At 50.5% G+C, this 9,363-nt stretch overlaps 2 protein-coding genes across 3 annotated transcripts; one reads left to right on the forward strand and one right to left on the reverse strand.

Moving 5' to 3' along the window:
* The first annotated feature begins 1,783 nt into the window (after window positions 1-1,783).
* LOC119323891 (putative clathrin assembly protein At5g35200) lies at window positions 1,784-6,584 on the forward strand. 2 transcript variants are annotated; one of them, XM_037597609.1, is made up of 16 exons: window positions 1,784-2,129; window positions 2,818-2,980; window positions 3,075-3,144; window positions 3,240-3,337; window positions 3,489-3,630; window positions 3,733-3,833; window positions 3,954-4,037; window positions 4,143-4,193; window positions 4,279-4,344; window positions 4,434-4,499; window positions 4,623-4,703; window positions 4,798-4,866; window positions 5,185-5,337; window positions 5,421-5,496; window positions 5,609-5,718; window positions 5,796-6,584. In XM_037597609.1, the coding sequence occupies exons 2-16, from the start codon at window positions 2,888-2,890 to the stop codon at window positions 6,282-6,284; spliced, it is 1,749 nt and encodes a 582-aa protein (XP_037453506.1). In that variant the 5' UTR covers window positions 1,784-2,129; window positions 2,818-2,887; the 3' UTR covers window positions 6,285-6,584. The 2 variants fall into 2 exon arrangements, with proteins under 2 accessions (XP_037453506.1, XP_037453507.1); XM_037597610.1 differs by lacking the exon at window positions 1,784-2,129 and adding an exon at window positions 2,241-2,685.
* A 699-nt stretch (window positions 6,585-7,283) lies between these two features.
* Window positions 7,284-9,039, reverse strand: LOC119326086 (vacuolar protein sorting-associated protein 55 homolog). The gene is made up of 5 exons (XM_037599790.1): window positions 8,870-9,039; window positions 8,124-8,253; window positions 7,989-8,028; window positions 7,818-7,902; window positions 7,284-7,476 (listed from the first exon to the last, which is right to left on the reverse strand). Exons 2-5 carry the CDS (start codon window positions 8,217-8,219, stop codon window positions 7,284-7,286), a joined length of 414 nt encoding a protein of 137 aa, XP_037455687.1. The 5' UTR covers window positions 8,220-8,253; window positions 8,870-9,039.
* Window positions 9,040-9,363: the final 324 nt, after the last annotated feature.

Genomic DNA, 9,363 nt, shown 5'->3' on the forward strand with positions numbered 1-9,363 from the left:
CAAACCCTAGCAAGTGATGGATCTCTTCGGCGGCGGCGGCAGTGGCAAGGGCACCCCCGCCGCCTCGTCGTCCCGCACTCCTCCTCCCATTCCTCCTGCGGCACCGGCGCGTTTCCGCCCAGGTCGCCGGCGCCCGCACATCCCGGTGCACCAAGCGCGGTGGCACTGGGAGTACAGGCAGCCGCTGCCCTACCCCGACGTCACGTTGCCGCACCACTGGCATCTGGATTCACAGCGGATCCCGATGCCAGCGGTTCCGCGGAGCCAGCGGGTGCATGACGAGGAGGGGCGCAGGCGCCGCGCGCAGCTCACGCCGGAGCAGCGTCGGCTGCCTGAGTATGCCGCCGGCTCTCCCAACTTGGAGGCTTGGTTCGGCCTCGAACACGAGGAGCAACTGCGTGTAGGCGTCGACGCTGTCCCGCCGTTGTTCCCACCGCCGCCCCCGCAGGTAGAGTAGGAGGACATGGAGACGGAGGCGGAGTACCAAGCCGCCCTCGAGGAGGCCCTGCAGCACACGCTGGAGGCTAGCCGCCTCGAGGAGGACGCGCAATGGGATGGGCTGAAGCAAGCCCTTGCCCTGTCGGCGCCAGGGGACTCCGTTCACACCCCGCTCTTCGTGCCGCCACCACCACCACCGCCACCCGTCGAGCCCAAGCCGGAGCTGGAGCCGGAGCCGACGCGGAAGTGCTCCCCGCCTCCACCCACTTGGCCGAAGGAGGCCTACACGTGGACGGGCCAGTACTGCGAGTGGGTGAGCGCGCCTCCTGTCCACTTCACCGCGACGCCGACACAGGAGGCGGCCCACCTTGAGCGCTAGAAGGCGCGCTGGCTCCGCCAGGTGCAGGCCGACGGCGAGCGCCGGATGTGCTACGAGGCGATGCTCCAACGCGACGCGGAGGCGCTCCGGCTCGAGGAGGAGGGGGAGCGCGCGCGGTTGGCCGCAATGCCGCCGCCCGAGCAGACGCCGGAGGAGGCTGCCCTGGCAGCGTACCAGGTGGCGTTCGGGTGGGCTGGCCCTGCTCCCGTCTTCATTGACCTCACCGGCGATGGCGAGGTCGATGCCAAGGGCAAAGGCAAGGGCAAGGCCGACGACGTCTAGGGCAGCGTGCGAGGCGGCAGCAGGCGGGCGCGGACTTTTTTTATGTTTTAATTAATGTTTAATTAGGTTTAAGTGGACATTCGGCCGGCGTTTGACCGGCCACTTATGTTTAATTATGTTTATTTTGTGTGAGCTGCTTTTTATTTCACACCGATATATTTGGGTCAGCATCCCGTTAGACGGTTAAGTCGACCCATTGAAGAATGCGGACGCGCACGTTCGCCTGATGAAAAGCAGACAAAGCGCACGTTTCGTTTGGGTCGTCTCGTTGGAGTTTGCTCCAGATGCAAAAGGAGCACACTAGGGCGATGGATTGCTGGCGGCACCGGAGCTTTTCCGGTAGCGGGTAAAACCCGTGCCATGGCAGGGGAACCGGCCGGAGCGCTTTTGCCGTTGACAGGGACGAGACCGGGCTGCCGACGCGGACCAAAGGCAGAGAGAGTGTGAGGCAGAAAGCGAGAGGAAGCAGCCAGCCATGGCGGAGAGGGACAGAAAAGATAAACAACGCGACGCGACGGGAGGAAGGAAGGACCGAGAAACCAAAGCGAGCGGAAGTCAAAGGCCCACGCGGGACTAGTAATTAAACCGGGCCAGCGGCGGCGGGATTAGTTGGTGTGGTCAGCGAGCGAGCGGGCGAGGGAGGGAGGAAGCCGCGGAACACGTGTGCCAATGTCACACCCCACGCCCACGCCCACGCGGCGGAGCAGAGTCGTAGTACTACTACTTGGTCGACGTGAATGTAGCACGATACGACTTGCGTCCATCCGTAGGCTGCTGTGCTGCCCCCTCCGCCCAGCTCTGTCCCTCCGTTCACACGCACCTTGCCTCCTTCTTCCCCCCCTCCCTCCCGAGCGAGCGAGAGAGAAGCGAGCAAGCAAGAGGAACCAAACTTGCCAGCCTCCAGCTCCTCCGCCCAACGCAACGCAGGCAGGCAAGCCGGAGGCCCCGTCCCGTCCCGTCCTCCCGTATCCTCTCCCCCGGCCGGCGAGCCGATATACAGTCGAGACCACTTCCGTCCATCCTCTGGCCGGTAAGCAATTCACATCTCTTCACGCTTGCGCGCTCCGCTGCTTCAGTTTCGACAAGGGAAAAAGCTTTGATCCCTTCCCTGCCTGCGCTCGGTTGGTTTCTGCAGCTACCGGACGGCAGCAGATTTCTTCTGCCTTCCTTACTAGCCTTTTCTTTTTTCCTTTTTTCCTGGTTTGTTTGTTTGTTTTCTCCCAACTGAATGAACAAACCAATTTTCGGTTGCTGATCCGCCGCTCCGATCTCGCTGCTTCCAACCGCTTCTCGCTCCGATCTTGCTGCCGCGCCTGCCACTGCTAGGTTTTTTCTACTAGGATTCTTGTTGGGGATCGCAACTCGCCGCGTGTTGCGCCGCCGCTCGCCTCCGGATATCACGGTGGGGATTTGTCCCCACCCTCTCCCTCTCCCTCTCCCTCACTATCAGCCGCAGTTTGTTTGTTTGTTTGTTGGATTTGTTCCTTCTTCCACCCCGAGCCGATTACTTTGCCTTCTCCCACCGCCGATCTGTTAGCTCGCGCTCTGATCTTTGACAGATGAGGGATTGGACGCCTCGTTCGTTTGTTCGTTCGTTCGTTCCCTCTCGCGTCTCTTTCATACCCCATGCATGCGACAGCGATGCAGCATGGCAGTTTACCCCGCCCCAGTAACTAAACTCTGCATCCGGCCGTTGGCTCTGCTCCGCTTTGTTGCAGATCAGTAAGGTGAACTAGGAGGATCCCCTGGCCTGCCCTGCGCCCCCCGGGTCTGTCAGGCCGAGGATCGATGGCCGGCGGCGGGACCAGCATCAGGAAGTATGTGGGCGCCCTCAAGGACTCCACCACCGTCAGCATCGCCAAAGTCAACAGCGACTACAAGGTATCGCCATCCCTCTCTGTCCCTTTTATCATTCATCTCAAATTTTGCTTCAAGAATTGTTTTTTAACTGTATCGTAATCGCTCTTTGCAACAGCAACTGGACATCGCGATCGTCAAGGCCACCAACCATGTGGAGAGGCCTGCAAAGGAGAAGTACATCAGAGGTAGTAACAAACTCATGTTTCTACAGGCGCAAGAGCATGATCTTCTTCTGTCTCAAGAAACACCATTTTTCTCATCATGTGCTTCCTCTTCTCAGACATTTTCATGCATCTTAATTCCGGGCGGGCTCGGGCGGACGTGGCCTACTGCATCCGCGCCCTCGCGAGGCGCCTCTCCAAGACGCGCAACTGGGCGGTATGTCCACCAAAAAAGATCTCCTGATATTCATTATCAGAGCAAATGATGTCTGCTGTACTTGCTACTATCTGGGTGATGCTCAGTAACTAATTAAGGTGGACTGGTGGTTATGATTGATGAACTTCTCATTTCTGTATTTATTCACCAGGTTGCACTGAAGACGCTAATTGTCATACACCGTGCCCTTCGCGAGGTCGACCCTTCTTTCCGTGATGAGCTCGTCAGTTACGGAAGATCTAGCGGCCAGATGCTACACATGTCCTATTTCAAAGATGACTCCAGCCCTGATGGTACCAGTTGCCGCTAACCTCGCCCTGGTCTTGGATTAGTATCTGAACTTTCTCTTTCGCAAAAACTAGAACTTTCTCCTGACATGTCTGTTGTGTTTGCAGCTTGGGATCACTCTGCTTGGATACGCAATTATGCTTTATTTTTGGAAGAGAGGCTCGAATCTTTCCGTGTGCTGAATTATGATGTCGAACTGGATCCATTGGTACGTAATCTAATGCAAGTTTATTTATATTTATATTAAGGAAACAAATATTGGCTTGGTCCATAGGGTGTCAATGGGTTACTTTAGCATCTCATTTGTGATAATAACTATTATCTGCAGGGAACACGGGATGTTGATACAACTGGTTTGCTTGCACAACTGCCAGCATTGTCGCAGCTTCTTTTTCGGCTAATTAGTTGTCAGGTGATTCATTGCTTTCTTATTCTGCGCAAAGTGAATCGCATCCAATATTTTTGAGGGGCCATGATATTTAAATCTGCATTGCTTACTATTGATTCATATTTTCAGCCGCATGGGTCATCATCTTATAACACCATAATCCAGCATGCCCTTTCAATGGTGAGGATTCAGAACATTTATGAACAGTGTACTATTAAATAGTGGTTTCATCAGTCCTTGACTTTGTTTTGCTTGTAAATGGAAGGTTGCTACGGAGAGTGTTAGGATCCAGACAGCCATCAATGATGGCATACTCAATCTAGTTGACAAGGTACTGGCCACTAGCTTATTTTGTAAGATTGTTATCTTGTATGCTTCATTTGTTTATCTTACACCATTGACATCTTCTGTACAATGCAGTTCTTCGATATGCATAGGGACGACGCTATTAGGGCCCTCGATATATACAAAAAAGCACTTAAGCAGGTTAGTTACTTTTTTTCCTATTGTTGGTCAACCAATTATTTTGTTAGTTTGAATTGGTTTTCCACAACACCTGAAATGATGTCCATGTTTCTCTATACTTATCGTCATTTTTGGGTTGTGCAGGCAGGGCAACTTTCTGGATTTTATGAGACATGTAAAACCATACATATTGGGCGGGATGAGAAGCTGTTAACAATCGAGCAGGTTTAGTTCGCATCCTCGGGATTATTTGTATATTTCCATTGTTGTTCTTATTATGTTTGTAAACTTGCTGATAGCCTACCGATAACACATGCAGCCTCCTGCGTCATTCTTGCAAGCTATGGAAGATTATGTGAGAGATGCTCCCCTTGCTTCAAAAAACCAGGTTTGAAACTTCTACAAGTAAATAATGGATGTATAATTTCCTTACAGTTCAGCTAGTATCCTTGTATTGTACTCCCTCCGTCCCAAAATAAGTGACTCAAGTTTGTACTAGCTTTGTAGTACAAACTTGAGTCACTTATTTTGGGACGGAGGGAGTATAATTCTTATAAAAATGTGATGGAAGACTAAAGTAAGAAACAGTTGTTGCAAAACTGAGCTTTCCATTGTTCAGTTGACCATATGAACCTTTATTGTCATTGTTTGTCCTCCATTTTTTCGTCCTTGCTAATATTTCTAGGACGTCTTCATTTGTTTGCAGGCTGTACTGGCAATAGAGTACAACAGAAAACCAGAAGAGGAAGAAGCATCAACTCCACCACCACCTCCTCCTCAAGTATCAACTTCAGAGAAAGAACCAGAACCAGAGCCGGTTAAAAAAGTCGTGCCTAGAGTCGAGCAAATAGATTTGCTGGTAATTTTCCATGTCACTAGAGCAACTGCATATTATCTTATTTATAACTGAATCAGCCTAACAAATTCATCTCTGCTTTGCAGGGGATGGATGAGCCGATCCCTGACACGTCCGAGCTAGATCAAAACAATGCTTTGGCCTTGGCAATTGTTGAACCAGGTACATACATCTTCCAAATGGATTATCTTAATTTGTTAACATGTGAAATGTTAGAAACAAGAAGAAAATCAGGCACTAAAATGCGTGTGCCAATTCTCACCTCTTGCTGCAGATAATGCGCCTAAAGCTGCTGCTAGTTCCGAAAACGTCGCCACTAGCTGGGAGCTGGCTCTGGTCACAGCACCCAGTGCAAGTGAAAATGTTGCTACTTCAAGAAACTTGGTGAATACCTGAAACACTTCCTTTACCTGATGATGATCATGTCTCTGAAATCAAACTGACATTTTACCATGCTACAGGCCGGTGGACTGGACCTGCTCACCCTCGACAGCCTCTATGATGACGCGCACCGGCACACGCAGCAGAACGCGAGCTACAACCCCTGGGAGCAGCCGACCCCGGCTTCATCGGCTCCGATGGCTCCGATGATGCAGCAGCAGTATCAGCAGCAGCCGATGCACAACCCGTTGTACGCCTCGGCGCAGCAGCAGCAGGCCTTCATGCTCCAGCAGCAGCAGGCCTTCGTGCTCCAGCAGCAGCACCAGTACCAGCAGCAGTACCAGCAGATGATGATGATGGGCGCGCCGTCGCTCCATCGCCAGGCGTCCTCCAACCCGTCGCTCCATCGCCAGGCGTCCTCCAACCCGTCCTTCCATCGCCAGGCGTCCTCCAACCCGTTCGACAGATCATACGTGCCGGCAGCCGCCGCCGGCGGTGGTGGTTACCCTTATGCTCCGGCGATGCAGCTCCACACCGGCAACGCCTACAATGGGACCGGCATGATGTAGAGATGCTCGTGGTGGTTTTTCCTTTTTGCTTCTCCGTTGCAATTTTTTTCCGGGTTAGTAGGCACCTGGTGTATAGTTTAGATGAGTAATGGCAGGGGAAGTATTTTTCCCCGGCTATTTGGTCAGGACGGTTGCTTGTGCTGTGCAGCCGTGAAGTATTGTCCAGGGAAATTAAATTCTGGGAACATGGTAACAATGTTTGAAACAGGAGAAGAGAGATGAACATTGTGAAAAAAAAGGTATCAACAGAGCAACTTTTCTCTCTCTTTTGAGACATGAGAAAAAACAGACATTATTTAATAAGATACTCCCTCTGTTCCATAATGTAGCGCATATAGATTTTTAGGAAAGTCAAACCTCGCAAACTTTGACCAAGTTTGTGGAGGAAAATATTTACATCTAGAATGCGGAACATATATATTAGATTCATCATAAGACGTAGTTCCATATTTTATATATTTGGTATTGTAGATATGAATAGTGTTCTCTATAAACTTGTCAAAGTTTGTAAACTTTTTAAAAAATCTATATGCCCTACATTATGAAACGGACGGAGTATTTAGTTTTTCCTTTTGAGATGGGGTAAAAAATAGAACTGAACTGAAACTATGCATCAACAGGATTGATCAGTCAGATCAAAGCAAGATGCATTTTGCTCAGATGTTAGTCAAAAGCGAGATGCATTATGTTGAGATATCATACTGACGAAAGGCGGCAGAAGCTAGACAGAGTATGCAGTGATGCCATGGCAAACAGCTGACTGATGCAAGTGAGTGAGATCATCAATGGAAGTTCAAGTTCCTACCAACAAAAAATGCTAGCAGGCAGATATCTGTACAGGCAACTGAATAGGATCACTTCACTGATATAAACAAGGTCAAGCACACCAATGCTCCAAATCATACTGTAGATATTCACAAGTTGATGATCCCTATTTCTAGTGAAGTGCCGCTAGAAACACGCAGACCACAGGTTCAGGAGAGGATGAAGCGCTGGAGATCAGAAGGCGCTGTACTCGTCCTCGGAGTTCATCTGGAGGAACCACACGATGGCCAGCCCGAAGACGGCGAAGGAGGACAGCTCCATTGTCAGCGCGCCCCACCCGATGACGCCGGCATGCTTCAGGATCGACGGGATGGCGATGCTGCCCACGATCGACGCGCCCGTCAGGAACTTGGTGAAGTTCACCCACCTGCATGCAGTGGCGAAATTGCATCAGAAAAAAGCTACAGTAACTATCTTTACCCATATATATATAAGAAAAGATTTCGAGGGAAGCAACAAGGTCTGAACGTTTGTCCATCACAGATGTTCCAGAATAGACGGCCAGCATTTGAAATTTGAAATCTAAATATGACGTAAGAACCTCTGTCGGAAAAGGTTACAAGTACCATCTGTGCCACTAAGGTAAGGCATATCTTTTGAAGTAAAAACTGATCTGAATCATCAGTTTTGACAAACGTGATTCATAACGAAGAACCAGTACTGAGTACTGGCTACCAGGTACTAGAGAATCACTTGGAAATCACTTACCCATCATTCTCATTCGACATGATCGATGGAGAATCGGAGCCCAGGAAAAATATGAGTGGCATAGGTAGTATGAGGTACATCAGAACTGCACAAAATGCCATGGATCATTTACATAATACTTGTTCAAAATTATATGACAAAGGTTTGGCAGCTTGAACAAAAGTCTCTAACCTGTCAACATTGGCCACCAGTTGTTATACAGAGCGCAGGCCTGAATAAGACAGAGTTACAGAGATTCAGGCAACGTCCAAAAGAAAAAAAAAGGATAGAAAAGCTGACGGTGAGATGATAAATGTTGATGCCTACCAAAATCTGCAATACGATCCCACCAGAGACCAGTATTGCCAGGGCGGCAAGTCTTCCGCTATGCAGGCATGTTCTCATACTGCGCGACAGTGCCATCGTTCCTTTAAATGCTGTCCAGGTATGCAAGTTTCTGGAGTGGGGAAAAGGCAGACAATCAAACACATTGCGGACATCATATGTAAAAAAAGAAAAGGAAGCAACACTATGATCACTAACTAGTGGATCGAAAGGTCCATATGACCGGATCACAATCATATATCCAAAACGACCTATCTTAGACCAAGGAATAGGATGCTCTCAACCAGCCTAAGTACACAAGTCACACCGCCCCGCCAATGTTTTCAGCGAGCCTCGACTACCGAATTGCTACCTCTTATCAGACTAACACCTGATTGCTGTCTACTGAAGAGAACAATAGCCGTGTGCAGCAACAGGAAATCATCCAGATGGCCGAGTTTCGTGATCAGCATCTACTTGAGTCGCTTGCAGAAGAAAGAGGTTCAAATAATAATTCACACGCAACCGTAATTATTTCTCCCCCAATTCTGATAACGGGACACCTAATACCTAGAACATATCCGCCAATTCGACCGTAATTCGCGCGCCGCGCAAAAAGCGATCAATCCCCTCTCCCCGGCTGATCTAACCCAATCCAGAGGCGATTCAGATCGGAGTTACTCTCGGCGGCGCCCCGCGCCGATTCGACAGAGGCGGGCAGAAAGCGGAGGGGATCGACGGGTGCGTACCGAGCGAGGCGCGTGCGGCGGAGACGGCGGCCGCCGCGCGACGAGGAGGCTGCTGCGGCGGCGGAGGTGGCGGCGGGTGTGGGGATCGGTCTCCGGCCGGAGGAATCGGTGGCGATTGGAGAAGGGCCGGTGGTGGTGGTGAAGTGGACGGGACCGTTCTCTAGGGTGATTAGCTAGGTAGCTAGCCGGTGTTATTTTATTTTATTTAATTAACCGTTGTCCCTAATCGCGAGGGTTCCTAATCGAGTTGGAGAAGGATCGGATCTAGCTGGCGGGCGCCTTCACCGGCTCCACCCCCCGCTGATGTAGCGCCAATTTGTTTGTGGAGACGGGTAGCTTTCGGAAACTAATTAAACACCCGCTGATGTTGCCCGATTTATTACATCTAATATCCAATTCTAAGTCCAGACTCGTCTGCATCCGTCCGAACGATGCACAAATAGTAAACTTTTTGTGCACAAAAAAGATCCAGCAGAATATAAAGTGCAACTCTC

The sequence above is a fragment of the Triticum dicoccoides genome, chromosome 6B, assembly GCF_002162155.2.
Source record: "Triticum dicoccoides isolate Atlit2015 ecotype Zavitan chromosome 6B, WEW_v2.0, whole genome shotgun sequence".
Classification (NCBI taxonomy): domain Eukaryota; kingdom Viridiplantae; phylum Streptophyta; class Magnoliopsida; order Poales; family Poaceae; genus Triticum; species Triticum dicoccoides.

Excerpts from the sequence above, each read along its gene's own strand:
- LOC119323891 (XM_037597609.1), top strand. The coding sequence starts at position 2,888 with ATGGCCGGCGGCGGGACCAGCATCAGGAAGTATGTGGGCGCCCTCAAG. Across the intron at positions 3,145-3,239 it reads AAAGGAGAAGTACATCAGAG|ACATTTTCATGCATCTTAAT; the intron begins GTAGTAACAAAC and ends TCCTCTTCTCAG. Across the intron at positions 3,834-3,953 it reads ATGTCGAACTGGATCCATTG|GGAACACGGGATGTTGATAC; the intron begins GTACGTAATCTA and ends TATTATCTGCAG.
- LOC119326086 (XM_037599790.1), bottom strand. The coding sequence starts at position 8,219 with ATGGCACTGTCGCGCAGTATGAGAACATGCCTGCATAGCGGAAGACTT. Across the intron at positions 8,029-8,123 it reads GGATCGTATTGCAGATTTTG|GCCTGCGCTCTGTATAACAA; the intron begins GTAGGCATCAAC and ends TGTCTTATTCAG. Across the intron at positions 7,477-7,817 it reads ATGTCGAATGAGAATGATGG|GTGGGTGAACTTCACCAAGT; the intron begins GTAAGTGATTTC and ends CACTGCATGCAG.